This window comes from Andrena cerasifolii, chromosome 4, assembly GCF_050908995.1.
Source record: "Andrena cerasifolii isolate SP2316 chromosome 4, iyAndCera1_principal, whole genome shotgun sequence".
NCBI classification, from domain to species: Eukaryota; Metazoa; Arthropoda; class Insecta; order Hymenoptera; family Andrenidae; genus Andrena; species Andrena cerasifolii.
Genome location: NC_135121.1, coordinates 12059343 through 12075941, shown reverse-complemented (window position 1 = coordinate 12075941; position 16599 = coordinate 12059343). Strand labels below are relative to the sequence as shown.

The following is a 16599-nucleotide window of genomic DNA, read 5'->3' as shown; positions in this document are numbered from 1 at the left end:
CGAGTCCCGTCGCCCGAGGTTCATTTTTTCCGAGACTCCCAAACACAGGAATTACAAGACCTCTATTCCTACAGTACGTACTGAATTTTTCACCCTTTAGCTAATTCAATTTCGCTGTCCAGTTAAAAGTAAATAATTACTAACAGAAATCGAATGGTGAATAAATCGGGTTGCTCTCTGGTTAAATTCAAAGAGTAATCTGCATCGAATAAAAATCTAATCAAATCCAGGATCAAAAGTTACGGTCATACGCACACCCAGGACCAGCACGCGAAAACCAAGAAACATCGATGACGTTTTCAAAGCGACATAAATCAAGTAGCTTCAGTTGACGATTTAGAAATTCGTCTGTTCTTCTCAGTACAAGTTTATTCGGTATACACGCTAGTTTCGTCTACGATTAGAGTCAACTGTATACGCGAAACGACCAAAACGTTAGAGGAAACATTCAATCCGGACCAAAACCGAAGGAAAACATTTAACGATCTCGCGTCCAAGCGTCGTCAGTTTAATCCTCTCTGCGCGCGGGATATATCGGAGAGAAACAATTCGACGCCTCGATATATTCCCAATTGTCCTCTCGCGTATCGTTTCGCGCGCAGCAAGGGGAAGAGGAGAGGAAATTCTTTCTTTCGTCCCGCGTACAATTCTCGACGCTGCTCTACCCAGCTTCTTCTCCAAACTGCGTCGTCCTTCTCGAGGCGTTTACGTTCGGTTACATCGACCACGGGGGGCTGGCCACGCGACTCTCTGTAAATACACAGCGTGCTAACGCGTCGTGGTTTCTTATTCGATTTTACCGAGGCTCCTCTATACATATACACTTTTTCGTCTCTCTTTCTCTAAGCTATACACGATTAACTGTACGATTCTACTCCTAATCTATACACCTTAATAATACGTCACTCTCTATCTCTCCGATCTAACGTTCTGATCTTTGTCTTTACTCACGACTCCGACGGACCGCGCGGCTGCTCGGCTAGCGAGCCAGGCGGGGCCGTCGATTAAGTAATAAACGTAGGACCATTTCGAAATTGCGCGCGATCGATTAGGGTGCAGCGCGCGTAGCGTGACGCCTCGAGCGCCCGGCAAGCAAGCCGACCTCCGGGGATTTTGCTTATCGACGGGGCAGAGGTGGTGCGAGCGGGGGCGCGGAGGGGGCGGGGGGCGTTTTTCTAGGGACTTTTTCGACAACTAACGTTACACTGTAAGATAGCTAGAAACGGGGAAGTTTTGTAAAGTACGCGGGAGAAGATGGGCCGCGAGGTAAGGAGACAAGGCAAAACGGATGATGCACACTGAGATCCGAGTTTTGTACCGTCACGCGAAACATACACAACTAGTTCGCTCCGCCAGTAGATAATACACACGTGTATATATTGTATTGTTGCGTAATTGCCTAACGTTAAACGATAGATAGGTTACTAGGAGGAGAGTATCGCGAACCTTCTTCTTCCTTGCCATCAGGAGCATCTGTCCGACGACTTAGGGTGAGTGTAGACTATACTATACATATATATATCAGATTACCCCCGTTGTAAATAGATAATGAAGATCGCTGATTTTTGTGAAATAGCGCGACGTCGACGCGAAATCGGAGCCCCAGCTCTTTCGTTCAACGATCAATTTGGGATCTTCTCTCGCTGACTTGGCTCATTGAAACAATTATAAAACTTCCCCTGCTTTCCCGTCGACGTCGCCATGGTTCTTCGTTTCGTTGACCGTTTCCTCGCAGGTCGCTCAGAGGCCTCGAATATTCTCGCTGTTCGATCGTTTGCTAAGATCCACGGTGGACAACCAAGTGTCCCGTTAGCTCGTAAGGAACTCCGTTAGAACATAAGCCGTAAGCGAAGATAAATCGAAAAGTCGAACGATTGCGTGAGAGGCGAGAAGGACGGGAGAGAGTGTCCGCGGTGATTAAAAGCAGAAGAGAATCGCGAAGGCGGGATACACTGGTCCCCTGAACACTCGACGGACACCATTCTTTCCGCTCTATCTTCGTGCTCCTTTTATCCAAGCTTTCCTAGTCCTCTGATCGTTATTAAATCTGTACAAACGATTACTCCTCTCCTCCTGTTGCTTCTTTTTCTTCTCCCCTGCTCTCCTTTCCCGGCGGAGGCGTTTCGACCTTCTCGCGCACCGACTTCCATTACCCGCCACATTTGCGCCATACAACGAAATGCGATTACGTTTACGTTCTGCACCAAATGTTCGACTAACCCAGGAGGCAGAGGCCGCGGAAAGATCGACGCTCGTCGCGGAGTGTCTCGTTGCTGAAGAAATCTCGCGAGTCGCTGCGCAACCTTCTGTCACGAGTGGTTCCTTCCTTTGCGTAGTGGAATGGCTCTGCGAGTGAAATACGGCGGAACCTCGATCGTGGAATTGCTGGAAATAATTCCTACTCCAAGGATCCGAGGCTCCACTGTATTGGAGACGAATCGACGGGAAGCTGTGTCAATGTTGTTGCAACGATTCACTTCACCTGCCATTTTAATCGGGGGTAAAATCGAGGAACATTTGGTTAATAAGAGGGCATTCCACTGGAGGGACGTTTTAAGATAGTAACGCGGGTTTGCAGCGCGAATTCAGCGAGCTGGAAGGAACAGCGGGCCATTACGCGAGAGTATCGATCCTTCTGCCCGGTTCCTCAGCCACGACGAAGCTTTATCTTCCATCTTCCGTGTATAATTCCCACTGTACAGAAGAGCAAGAATGGACCGGAGGGGGTCCCTCGTAAAATCGTTGTAAGACGTTAAGCCGTTTTATGCCTACGCTCATTATTATTGGCATTATTATACTGTCGGTTCGCCTGTTCGTCGCTGGACGCGCGGACGACGAGCGGGACGGGCAGCGTGTTAATTGTTGATGTACGATCTCGTTGCGAACCCCGTAAGAGAACGAAGCGGAGCCGGTGGTGTGCTCCTCACGAGGGATCGATGGGAGTGCGAGCGATGGGAAGACCACTTGCCCTCGGCGCGACGAAACGGGAGAGAAGGAGATCGTTTGGTCGAGGAACGGCGAACCGGACGCTCGCTGGCAAGCAAATAGTAATATCCGAAGTCGATGATAGGGGACATTATTTTAGGAAGACGCTCGATTGTTCCGCGAGACGTCGTTAATCTGTTGTTGTTAGGTCTCGGCGGATTATCGATCACGCTGAACGGTGCGTGGTCGCGTCGCCTCGTTGCTCGATCGCAAGTGGCCCAGGCGCAGGACACAGAAACATTTACGCGACCGACTAAGAATCAATTAATTGTAATTGAGTCGAAAGTGCAAAATATACATGACATTAAATGTTATTTACACCGGCGTGGCTGTTTATTCCGAACCAGTTTCGGGCCTCCCCTGCAGATCCACCCCCGTGCTTAAGGGGGGAACCCGACAAGCTGAAAGGAAGCTGAAAATCGAGGCATTTTTCGGGAATTTTTTTTTGAAGAAAGTATTTAATCGATCTTTCTGAAACTTTCAGGATATTGTATTGTTAGATTAAGGTAGATAAAAAAAAATCTAATTAAAAAAAATCCGTTTATGCCGACGGTCTACAACTCCACGGAGTGGCGAACTTTCGGATGGGGTAACCGGATGAAGGACTCGCGTCGGGTCGGTCGTATCATTAATTGACGGGTGAATTTTTAATCTACTTTCGCGGGGCACCGGATCAACCCCTGACCGGAACCACGCGCTGTTTAATCACCTTCGTGCCCTCCAGCGGGGCTGAATGTTTAATGAGTCGCGACAGCTCGAAAACAGAAGTTGTTTCCTTGTTTCGGGTTGTTACGATGCGAGGAAGCACGAGTGTTACAACTAACAAGGGAAGATGCCCAACCCGGGAATTCAAAAAATTATGAAACTTTGAGGGTATGTAGAGGAGATATAGGTATGTACCGCGCAAATTTTTTTTGCTGATAAAATTCACTCTGAGGGGGTGAAATTGATCCCTGAAAATCCGCATATTTTCCAATTTTGTGTTATAACTCGCGAACTGTAAGAACTGTAAGTTACAAGATGATAGTCCTGATTAGAAGAAGTAACTTTTGTCTAAAAATTGTCTTCCTATATCTTACAGTTCCCGAGTTATAACACAAAATCGTTTAATAATAATAGTAGTAGTAGTAGTAGTAATAGTAGTAATAATAATAATAATTATAATAATAATAATAATAATAATAATAAAATCGGAAAATTAGCGGATTTTCAGGGTTCAATTTCACCCCCTTAGAGTGAATTCGGGAAGCAAAAAAATTGCGCAATACATATCTACATATCCTCTACATCTACACGTACCCAAAGTCTCATAATTTCCTGAATTGCCGGTTTGGGGATCTCCCCTTGTAAGTAACAAAGTTTACTTTAAATATGTGACACGTTTTTACGCGTGGGAGGAAAAGACCCGAGTAATAGGGTTATGATGTAGCAACACCGCAAGTCGGAATCTAAGTGCCTTTTGGGTTTATCGGGGCCTTATTTACGTGACCAAATGGTAGTTCCATGTGCGCTAGGAATTTTCAAAAGTATTCCAATTATAATAATTCTCCTACATTGGCCAGCAGATAAGCTTAGTCTACGAGGAAACAGTTGGGTTTTCAACCCTTTTTGGGGGAACGCCAGTGAAGACACATCCTTGTTGACACAACTGAGAACAAGGACCCCTCGAATCCTTCTTCGAACTGCTCGATACAGATGCGCACTCAAGAGGCCCTGACACCCCGAAAGTAGATGCTTTGTAAAAAGAAAAGCAAACTAGATTTTATTCTTTAAATAAATTCTTATAATCACCTAATGAATTTCGATGAAATAGTATTAAATAAATTTTTCTTAAAAATATTTTTATCCGTTCAGCTGGGGTCCGCCCAAGATTAAATCCCGAGTGCGCCACTGACAAATTTAGTCAGTTCTTCGTTGACAAATTTAATCGTACAGTTTAAAGTCGCTAAATTGTCATTCCCCTAGCGACCGTTTCGCGCAGCGATTCCAATGTACAAACTCGCCAGCCACTGTGTCGACGCGAAAGTAGGTACTAATTGTTTTTCAGAAAGGGCCGATCGGCGCGGAAATGGCCCTATTGTGTGGCCGGAACAATGGGCGGCTGGTTACTGAATCGCTGCATTCCCTCTATTCAACGACGCTTTCGAAGGGTTTGAGGAGTGTCGACGCGTTTAACTGGCACGATTCACCTGTTGTGCCGTCGCGTAGCCTACTCCTCGATAAATAATAAGGAAGGGAACTGCGGCTCGGGCTCGAAGAATGTCGCTCGTTTATCGCTAAGTAGTTTCCTGTGTTGCAAGAATAATAGCCGAGATATCGCGGCAAAGTATCGCGCGTTCGATCTTTATTCGGCGCTCACTAAAGCGCGTTTCTCCCTTTTCGTTTTACCGAGAATCCGCCCGAAATGTGTGCCGCGGCCGATCCTACGGGCCGATAGAGCCGCCAGCGCGATAACTTATTACAAATAAATAAAAGCGAGATAAGGGGACACGTAACGAGCAATTATTCACTCTAGATCCACCCAACGTGCTCGTTTTTTCCAGCTCGAATGACGACTCCAACGATCATCATTGCACTCTATCTCTATCTCTCCGCCTCCACGCTTCCTCCTACTCGGGTTAATGTTGTTCCCCGATAATTCCGCTTTATCGCGCGTTAAACGAAAGAGCAAAGCCTCGTACCTTTCCCAAGACATTGCGACTCCTAGCTGACCAAGAAACCGTGATTTCTTATCAAGTTCAGCGAAACCCAAGGTCGTCGAATGAAAGGTGAGTAAGCAATTCAATCGATGAAAGACCCATCTCTTCGATCTCTCCCACGGAAAGAAAAAACTCCGCGCGTTTACACGATTGAGAAATGCCCCCAGAAAAAAAATTCCACCGCGAGAATAAATTTCCATCGCTGGAAACAGGCTCGAGCGAGGGTGTATAGAGAAGTCGATCAGTTTCCATTGCGTTAGCGGCGATAATGCACCCGTTAATGGCGTTCACCGCCGCTAACTTGGTTAATTTAAAAGCGAGTCCCGCGAGCGATTGGTTTGTCAGCGATTCATCGCGGTCGTACGAGGCAACGTTCGGTGCGATTTCGTTTCGACGTTTCCCCGTTCCACCTCGATCTGTGGCCGGGAGCAAACAAAATTTCTCGCGATTCGCTGGTTAATTAACGACCGCACCGCGACAAGATATCGGCACCGTCGTTCCGATTGCCAGGCACGAGGAGCGACGGAAAAACAGATAAATGCAGTGTTTTCGCGGCCGGAGATAGCGCGCGAATTAACCCCTGACTTAAAATCCAGCGAGCCTCGGTGGCGCGATTAAGCGCTCTTGTAGTCGGCTACTTGGGCCGAGGTCGGGTATGTATAACTTTTTCAATTGAACGCGCACTTCTCAGAGTATTATTCGCGTGTTGATCGAGAGTGTATACGCAGTTTCTGGCGGGCAGATAGAAAGCAACTACGAGGCATCGATCGTCTGCTGGGTCATCGCTATCTGGCGGCGCTATGCAAATTTTACAGCGTTATTTTTCTCGCCTCCCTTGTCAGGAGTCGGACGATACCGCGGCTGGCACTGTCCACCGAGCGGCAGTGGACATAAAGAATCGTTGCATCGGAGACTACCAACCTCGGGAACGCGACGTTCCATTGTAAGAGTCGAATCTCGCGGTACCGTCGTCAACCGAACGCGATCGGGCGCTCCAAGTGGACACAGTGAACTGATATTTGAGATCGAGGATCTGAAGGCATACTGGAAATCGTTTCTCAGGTGAGTAAGTACGGTCAGAACTTGCAAGGAACGCATCGAACCCGCAAATGCCGATTTTGAGGAGACTCGGCAGATTTTCGGGACAATGAAAGATATTTGGCGTGTACTTTTAAACGATTCTGAAGTAGCTTCGCTCGATTATCCGTTTATTTGTTTGGTTTAATGTTGAAAATTAATTTTAACCAACCTCCAAGATTCCAAAAGACTTGGAACTTTGCAAGCGTATGTAGTTGTGATGGCAATACAAAATTAAAAAAAAATCATCCTCTGGGGGTGGAAATTGCATCCCCTATAATAAACACGCATAACCACAAATCCAAACCACTTGAAATCGGCCTATAACCACAAATCAAAACGTAGAAAAATAAATAAATAAAAAGTATGTAATAAACAAAATTTAAGTTAAAGGATTTTATTTAATTTGATAAAAAATGCACTAAAAACTAAAAACTAATTTAAATAAAATCGTGGGGCAGAATATTTTATAACGGGATATGAACCAATTCCATACAGAATCAAGCGACGAAATATCCTGTCTCACGATTTTATTTAAATTAGATTTTAGTGCATTTTTTATCAAATTAAATAAAATTGTTTAACTTAAAAAAAATTTATATATATATATTGTTTGTCATCGGTAATTATCCATGTTGAGGGGTGAAAAGAGCCCCCAAAGTTGGAGTCGAAAACATATTTTCTGAAGTTTTCTAAAAACTGAGCAGGGGGGTCTATCTGTAAGACACTCACGCTTTCAAAAAAAATTCGTTCTACGCCTAATAATTCTCGAGACACTCTGCTTTCACCCCTGCAACATAGTCGATTGCTGATAACAAAAAAGGTGTCAAATATTTTTCACTACTCTGCAAAGTGGATTCGATATGTTCCCTTGTTAGCTTAGAAGCGAGACGAGAAGGAAACGAGAAATTAGAATAAGTGCGCGCAGTCCCTGACAATATCTCCAAGAAATCACGTTCGAATGGTGAAGCTCGCGGTCGCTATCGATCCGTCGTGGGTCGATTTACAGCGACTAGCATCTCGCGCAATAAAGTTGGCTCTCACCGCGAAGCAGCCGAGCTTCCCAGCGAATTGCGACAGAAAGTGTTCGCGGCGGCGTCGATCGATTATTTTCCAATTTACAATAACTCCCATCGGACGGGATAAATAACGTTGCCGCGGCCGGGAATAATGGAACACACCCGCGAGAGGTTTACGGGGTGAGTTACGCGATGCAATAAGGTATTCGGCGCGCGGCGGAAGCTGCCGCGAAAGGGCCCTTCCGCCCCTGACCGAAGGATTCGCCGCGAAGAGGATGAATCATAGCTGAGGCGCAGGCGATACCGGGGAACCGTGTTTTTTGAAACGCTCCAAGCGGCCGTGTGATACTGCAAGGCGAATTAAAAGAGTGGAGCGTCGTTTTTACGGTGGCGCGCGGAATTTTAATTAAGCGGGAGCGGAGGGAATTAATTACAGTGGACGGCCGCGATGTTTCGAGTCGAAGGGGGCTGGTCGCGAATGAACGCGAAAGGGGGCACCCTTAATTCATTACCGCGGACGCTGATGCTCTAGGTGCATACGTTCGCAAGTCGCTTTCGTTCTAACAAGAGGGTTCGGTTGTGGGAGTAGAGTGGCCCTTATTTTTCAACCTCCGATTTCCTTTGCTCCTGTGAAAAAGTTTGTTGCAATCGGATGTTAAGAAAGGGTGCTGAATTAAAGTTTAGAAATCTATTTCTCAAAAATGGTAAGCGCTACCGAAATTTTGTTCGAATAATATTAAAAGAGCATTCAATTTTCTACAATTATTGTAGATATCATTTTTTCGTGCTTCCAACCATTTTTCAGATAATAGCGTTTGAATAGGAAGGCCTTCGCTACCCTCTACGGCGTGGCGTATTGCCTGTTGCGTTGTTATCTGAAAAATGGTTGGAAATACGAAATAATAATATACAGTGTGTCCCAAAAATGGTGGAGGACCTTGAAAGGGTCTCATGGGGTGATTTGCCCACGCTAGCATGACCGCACGCCGCGCTGCGACTACGAACAGCGTTGCCGGGAAATGGGTTCCTGCAAACTATTCGTGGTGGAGGAGGAACACCTATAGGAGTGGTGGTAATGTGTGCGTGTGGCGACGCCAACGCGAAGCCACCACGAAATGTAGGTATTTCCACTACATTGATAAAGTTTGTTGATCAAAAAAAGTTTCCTGGCAACCCTGCCGATGAAGTCCACTACAAGGCCCGGGACAAAAAACACAACAACTTTCCTTTCGACACCACTTTTTTCGTGGGCATCGTGGACACTTAAAGGGTGGCGGCTCGCGGATATCTCGCCCGGTTTAGCTACGGTTTCAGGGTCAAGGTCCTCCACCATTTTCGGGACATCCTGTATACAGTAATTGTAGAAAAACGAATGCTCTTTTAACATTATGTGAACAAAAATTCGATAAGGCTTACCATTTTTGAGAGATTCTTTAAATCCAAACCATTAATGAATTCTAAATTTTAAGGCCTGGTCGGCACCCGTCCCTGTTATCCGAACGCAATAACCATTTTCAGGGATTATTTTCTCATGAAATGCACCATTCTAGGGGGTGAGAGCAAAAAAATGCAGAAACAAATTCGAGACGTATCAATAACCTCTCCAATTGAGGGGGCACAGGAATATTTGAGATTCAAAGGGAGTGTTCGTTCTCTACCGAAACGATGCTATCTGCCCACGGCCGATCGTTTGAGCTCGCGTCAAAAGTACTTAGGATACAAGCCAGCATCTAGCATGCCAGACGATCTTTCTCTTGGCAACGGGCGCGAGTCTTTGCTCTCGGTCGCCCCCTTGACCAGTTTCTGCGGTGCCATTGCGCGGATAGGTGCTCGGGACGGAACCTACCGCCGAGATTCGTGAATCTCGCAGCGGAAAGGAAACTGTAGAGTGTTAACGGGCATGAACGTGGACAGATGAGACCGCTGCGAAGAACACGCTTCGCTGGGACTGGCGCTGGTGAAGATAACCCGAATGTCCGCGACACTCTGACCACAAGCGCTTTTAAACCGTCTCACGATCAGGCCTCTCTTTCGAACGCCTTTCGGAGAAGCTCCCTCGGGGAGATTAATTAAGAAACAGCCAAGCTTTTCCCCCGCGCTCCTTTTACCATACCGTCGCTACCGTCCCGAGCAGGTAATCGATTGCACGACTTCCCCCCAATTCTTTGCTCAAACAAGACCGTCGCTCTATCACGAGCGAAGAAGGTTTAATGAAAGCTTTCTGTTCTCGGTGAACGTAAACAATGGCGCGGTTCCAGCGTTCTTCTGGGGACAAGAAATCGCGGCGATAAGGGCACGGGAGTACGCCGCGATAGCGGAGATAACGCGACAACCCGCTTTCTGGCGAAAATATATAACAGGACCAGGCAACGGCTGGGCGGCAAGTTCCTTTGAAATCGCCGATATGGCTCTGTTCCGCGGCACCTTGCTGTTGGCTCTGCAACTTCTGGCCACCGGGGCGAACTGCGCCGAGCTCGCCGACAAACAGTGGTGGGAAACCGCCCTGGTTTATCAAATCTGGCCGAGGGGATTCCAGGACAGCGACGGCGACGGCGAGGGTGACTTAAAGGGTACGTTCTCAGCTGGCCAGGTGAATCCACAGGTGTGTTGGTGGCGGGGAGTGTCCAGTTGTAAACGGTCCGAATCCTTTCGGGGAGAACACTGGCGGATATTTGTGACGTAAGGTCCATGGGGGTAGAACTCGCAGCATGGGAGTGCAGGGTGAATCCGGGTGAGTCGGTGGGACAGGAGAGTTGGTGGAGTCGCTGTATTTCAGACTCTATATGGATAGAGAAGGATAGCTTCTCTAGGAGGCAAACAGTTAAATGAACAACGTCATTTCGCTTCCTTCTGTGCTCTTCTCGATTTATAAGCTGCACAAGGTAAGTTGAGGTTTCGATTAATGTTTTGGATAATAAGATAGTAGGGGTATTGAGAGACAATACAGCCAAAGTATTTCCCTTGCTTTCAAAGTTAACGAGAGGGCCATCTCTCCCTGCAGAAAGGAGAGATGGTGGAGTGGAGTTATGATTGGGATAAATGGTTCACTTTCAAATTGTGGGTGCGAGATGATTCACTTTCTAAACTTTTATTCTATCAGTTAAATTTACAATATTTTGCGAGGATTTTTTTTTTATTATTTTTGTTTATTTATTTTATTTATTCACTGGTGTATTCATTTGCTTTGCTAATCGCCAGTAGGTACTTCACTTTTTGTTTCATGTGTTCTCTACTTGCTTAGAGTAAACAAATTAAATATCAATAAGTCTGTAGTTGTAGTATTCACTCATAAATAATTTTTCTTTCCTCCTTGTTGTCTTTTTAATAAATAATTATGCGAGTGGTCTCTCCCAACGACGAGAACCATCTTTCCCGATTTTCAGGAAATATCGTCTCAAAGCCAATGTCGACGAGTTTTTCTGAATCAGCATAAAATTCCCAACATACTAGGTTTATTCTGATAAAATAAGTAATACCGGTATTAGTTTTAATAGCTATTCTATATTAGGTTAATCGACTGTCCTGGACTTACTCTATGTGGGATTAATCGCTGTCGATTACTTTTTAATCGCCCAGAGTGGAATGCATGGAGTAGACGTGATTATTTTAAAAGCATTGATCGAGAAACGCGACCCTTTAGCCTTGGACTATCGAAATCTTTGGTAGAATATAGATGCATTGCACCCTGGCATCAATGTTTCAAAGGAGCACTGCTGGCCGTGGGGGTCTATTTTTAAAAAGTATCGAGAGCGCTTAGCAAATGTCCACCGCGTTAAGAATGAGCTTCTCGATCAGGGTTGCCCGCGTGACTGCTCCCGTTTATCGTTCGCTGGTTAAGATACCAACCGAAGTTACTTCAGATCCCCATTTGCAGCAGTGATAACAGAAGATCGATACATTATCATACGATGGGAATAATTATCCAATTCCACACCCGTGTTATAATCGGTCGATTCTGATGGGAATTAATTAACTTCAGAGCTGAATTTATAGCCATGTCCGTAAGGGATGAGACGCACGTGGAGAAACGAGCGTCATGTAGATTGGAAACACTTCGCACTGTTTTGCATGGGACTTGATTTATGGGCTTGCTCGAACACCCGACGTTGATGCATTGGGAAATGTGGGAAACATATTATGCGACAAAATATTTACATTATCGATTTACAAGTGAAACGAGTGTATTCTTATGCTTAGGCATCATCAGTCGCCTCGATTATCTCCAGGACCTTGGGATCGACGCGATTTGGCTGAATCCTGTTTACCCATCCCCAATGGTCGATTCTGGATTCGATGTTTCCAACTACACCGACATAAACCCCCTGTTCGGTAGCCTAGGTCAATTCGATGAGTTCATAGAAGGAGCACATGACCGCGGTACATACTAATAGGCAAATTACATTAACTCAGCACGAACGTAGCAGGATTGACAGCAGGATGAAATGTTCCAGATCTCAAAGTCATTTTGGATATAGTACCGAATCATTCGAGCGACAAACACGAATGGTTCTCGATGTCTACCAAAGGCGTCGATCCATACAAGGACTACTACGTTTGGTCGAATGGCTCTGTCGACGACAAAGGCAATAGTCTACCCCCTAATAACTGGGTAAGCGACTCGTCATTACCAAAGTACCTTCGGGGAACCTAACGCAACGCTAGCTTTTATTCAGGCGAGTACCTATAGCGACGAGGAGGGATCTGCGTGGACGTGGCACGACTCGAGGAAGCAGTGGTATTACCATAAATTTCACAAATCCCAACCTGACCTCAATTTGAGAAATGAAAATGTGTCGCAAGAATTACTGGTAGGATATTAGCATTACGGCGATGTTACGTCTTGTAATTCAATGAGAAATTAGCATACATTTATGGATCTATTTTTATATCCCAGGACGTGTTCGACTTCTGGCTGAAGAGAGGCGTCGATGGTTTTCGAATCAACGCTGTATCGTATCTGTACGAAGATGAGGATCTAAGGAACGAACCTGTTGCTGGGAATGGAACTTATACGTCTGGATTGCCTGAGAATACAGCTCTGCTGTACAAGTTCCGCATGTTTATCGATGACTGGGTAGACACGAATAATGCCTCCTCAAAGTGCGTGCACAAAGATTAGAAACATCAAGGCAGCTTATTTTTCGATGATTATGTGACGACGATGTAATCGCTCATTTGCAGATTGCTCATCGCCGAGTCTTACGACTCTGATCAAGTACTGATAGACCTTTATGGCAATGAAACGTACAAAGGTATTCCGCCATTTAATTTCCGCTTCATCACTTGTGTTCAAAATACGAGTACAGCTGAAAATATTAGAAATGTTCTGGAGGAATGGCTGGACCTGCTTCCCAGTAATACGAGTACAAATTGGGTGGTAAGCAGTCACCCGTTAAATCACGCAGTGGTTAAGAGTATCCAAGCTAAAAAGACCAATATTTTTCACCCAATTTCAGCTCTCCAATCATGATAATTCAAGAACAGCTACAAGAATTGGATTGAACCGTGTGGATGGCCTTCATATGGTTAGCATGTTGTTGCCTGGTCAAGCGTTTACTTATTACGGAGAAGAGATTGCGATGCTGGACAGAAATATGTCGTGGAATGAAACAATAGACCCTATGGGTTGTGCCAGATCAAACGAAACGTACGCCAAATACTCTAGAGACCCTGCCAGAACACCTATGCAATGGAATTGTAACGTATCGTCAGGATTTTCGACCAACGCAACCACCTACCTCCCCCTTCACCCAGATTATGTACAGAGAAACGTTGAAACGCAACAGGAAGGAAAGAGTAACTTGAACACGTATAAGCTACTCACTGCTCTGAGGAAAGACAAGGTTTTCACCCACGGGGGTCATGAGTTTGCAGGCTTAAACAACGATCGTGTATTTGTTTTGAAGAGGTATGTACGCGGTGAATAAGTATTCAATGCGAGTACTCAATAATCACCTATCTTCCTTTATTATCAGATTTCTGGAAAACTACTCCACGTATATAGTTGTCGTTAACCTGGGCCTGCGTCACGAAATTGTTAATTTAACTTCGTTGTACCCTAACTTGGAAGATTCTATGGAAATTATTGTGGCTTCCAGTAATGCTGTTTATGCTACGTAAGTGTACATTCATGCCTTACATCGTAAATAATTAAATTAACATTAATTTTGTATACAGAATAATACTTAATGTCATAATATTTTTCTATTTTAAAGAAATCTTTGCGAATAATTAAACTTGTAACATTCTCGTGTAGGGATACTGTTTCGGGAGAAAGTCTTACGCTAACAGCCAATGCAGCGTTTCTATTAAAAGCAGAGGAAATACAGGAAAGCACAACAGAATCGAGTACCGAATCAAGCACAGAGCCGAGCACAGAATCAAGCACTGAATCAAGTACGGAAAGCAGCACTGAGACATCTACGTCAAGCGAATCAACTACTCCAGCAGAAACATCTACAATTCCTATCTCGACTTCAACGGAGCCGGCTCCTGGCGCAGCTGCTAAGTCCATATCGACATTACACTTGATAATAAGTACAAGCTTTACTGTGATACTGTTATTCAGACTCTGAGCATTTCTATAAATAAGACTTTAAAGAATAAAAGTTTTAGTTGTGTAAAAATTGAAGTGATTATACCGCTCATTTAGACGAAGTGTTCTCGCGCCGCAACCTTCTAGCTATAAAAAGGACAAACAGATCCATAGCGACGGTTTACCCTACTTGATCTCTACAGATGTCGACAGTGTCCTGCAGTTATTTATAGCGAGAAAGACATTGGTCCCAGGTGTTAACGTTCTGTTCCTGGATCGTCGCTCTAATTTATATTAATGACGATACGAATACTCTCGCTGTCCAAGTACGTTGATAAAGCAATGAACCTGTCTAATGACTCATAATAATCTACATAACGTAGCTGCAGGTGTCAGCGCGTGGCACTTGGAGGCCAGTTGCATGCATGCTAAGATCATGGGTAGCAAGAGTACTTCAGTCTCAACATCCAAGCTAGCAGCGTCGGCAGTTTATCATGGTTCATTCGTAAAGCGAATGGGAGTAGCATAAAAGCAGGAGTGATTAACATATCGAGTACTTGTGCTTTTATTACTTAAATAGATTTTAAGAAATCGCGAGTCGCGAATAATACGTTGCTGTGCGCTAGCAATGTTGTGCATCAAAGTTATCAGTCACATGCGCCGACTGTTTTCTAATTAAAGCGGCAACGAATTTAAATAGACGTAAATACGCTGAACGGTCTCTAACGTATCTCCCCGCGCGATAAGGAGAAAAGGAAAACAATAATAGGGGCGGCGGAGGCAATTTCGCCATTGAATCGGTATCTATTTCTGTCTATATCTATCTCGCGTAATAAATGCCACGTTCGTCTCTGTTGAGCCGTGCCGTGACACAAATCGTTGGCGGTCAACCTAAATCGTGTCACCATTTTGTAAATACCAGTACCCCCGCCGTATCGGGCAGCAAACCAGTGCGCAACGGAAAAAACGATGAGTCGAGGAGACCGTTAGTCGGCTACTCCGATAGCGAAGTGTACGAGCAACAAGGAAAGGACTATGAAATAATGGGATCCGAGGAGACTACTCACCTATTCTGCGGCAAGTCGTTCTACGAGGCCATACGCATCAACGAGTCCAAAGGGAGACAAAAGGACACAGGTTTGACCACAAAACTAAGCACAAAACAAGAGAAGCACGCGCGCGACCGACCCGAACAAACGACACGCGTCTTGAATTCGAATTCGGCCAATCACCGTGTCTCCCGCAATTGCCCACACATCCATGCGCACTGCGCAGTATGCGCTCCTAGACCGGAAGTGCCGAAATTGCGATTCTCGAATCCGGGTTCGATCGATCGATGTCCTTAGATACCGCGGGAAACTGAGTGATACGAACTACGAGTGCATTATCCTGAATAAAAGAAGCATTAAAGTTTTGTCGAATTAGGACGCAATGCTTGGGGGAAGAAAGTCATGAAAAGTGGAAAAAAATTTATTTTCAGAATCGATAAACGATGATCTTAGATACAGCACGGTTGACCCGGTATGGATGAACGTCCGCCTGTGTATATTTTGGTTCTTATGGGCAACGTTGATAGTGGTGATTATTGGATCCATTTTGTCCTACTGTTGCCTTTTACCGCAGACATGTATCAATACAGAGAAGGTACCTAATTTAAATGCTACACCTGCGGTGAGTATTCGAACGAGTTTCACTATAACTTTAATCTGCATGTTACGATCTTCGTATTTTTAATATTTATTCGTTTTAAATATTTTAGGTCACTGCAAAATAATTCGCACTCCTTGTTCCTAATTTGGCGTTACGCAAATAAGAGTGCAAATGGAAAGTCTGTGTGTTGATAGAGATAGCACATTCCCTGTGCTATCAGCAAGACGCAAGATAAGCAATTTAATTCCATGCTGGCGTTGGCAAGGCTACGGTCCAACGTACATATATAAATGAAATTAACCGTGTAACTTTATTAGGGCTGGTAAACTGTAGTAGAATAAATGAAAGTATGGCGGTAAATTAAGGTAGACTTGTATATCGTAATAATAAACATTTCTCTTTATTCTATATAAATACATGTCGTGCATTAATCATGTAACAATAAATATCTTGAAACGCCCGCGGTTGTAACGTTACAACTAGTCAATAAGCACAAGTTCAATGAGCAGGATGCGCACAAACGCCGAAGAACGGTTTGCGCCGCTTCCTTTGTGTGAGTGCCCTATTCATCGTTCGAATCGATTGAATCGGAATCAGAGCATTTACATCAGTTCTGGACTATGACAACACGGAA

General features: G+C 44.9%; 2 protein-coding genes across 5 annotated transcripts; both read left to right on the top strand.

The window, feature by feature from the left end:
• Positions 1 to 6552: 6552 nt before the first annotated feature.
• LOC143367975 (maltase 2) lies at positions 6553 to 14396 on the top strand. Of its 3 annotated transcripts, none has more exons than XM_076810265.1 (10): positions 6553 to 6746; positions 10039 to 10350; positions 11978 to 12157; positions 12232 to 12389; positions 12454 to 12588; positions 12675 to 12880; positions 12962 to 13157; positions 13237 to 13688; positions 13756 to 13896; positions 14037 to 14396. In XM_076810265.1, exons 2-10 carry the CDS (start codon positions 10185 to 10187, stop codon positions 14353 to 14355), a joined length of 1953 nt encoding a protein of 650 aa, XP_076666380.1. In that variant the 5' UTR covers positions 6553 to 6746; positions 10039 to 10184; the 3' UTR covers positions 14356 to 14396. The 3 variants fall into 3 exon arrangements, with proteins under 3 accessions (XP_076666380.1, XP_076666379.1, XP_076666381.1); XM_076810264.1 differs by lacking the exon at positions 6553 to 6746 and adding an exon at positions 9409 to 9914; XM_076810266.1 differs by lacking the exons at positions 6553 to 6746; positions 10039 to 10350 and adding an exon at positions 11770 to 11903.
• Positions 14397 to 14570: 174 nt separating this feature from the next.
• On the top strand, positions 14571 to 16399 carry LOC143367978 (uncharacterized). 2 transcript variants are annotated; one of them, XM_076810271.1, is made up of 4 exons: positions 14589 to 15115; positions 15238 to 15452; positions 15796 to 15986; positions 16075 to 16398. In XM_076810271.1, exons 2-4 carry the CDS (start codon positions 15359 to 15361, stop codon positions 16087 to 16089), a joined length of 300 nt encoding a protein of 99 aa, XP_076666386.1. In that variant the 5' UTR covers positions 14589 to 15115; positions 15238 to 15358; the 3' UTR covers positions 16090 to 16398. The 2 variants fall into 2 exon arrangements, with proteins under 2 accessions (XP_076666385.1, XP_076666386.1); XM_076810270.1 differs by having other exon boundaries at positions 14571 to 15452; positions 16075 to 16399.
• Positions 16400 to 16599: the final 200 nt, after the last annotated feature.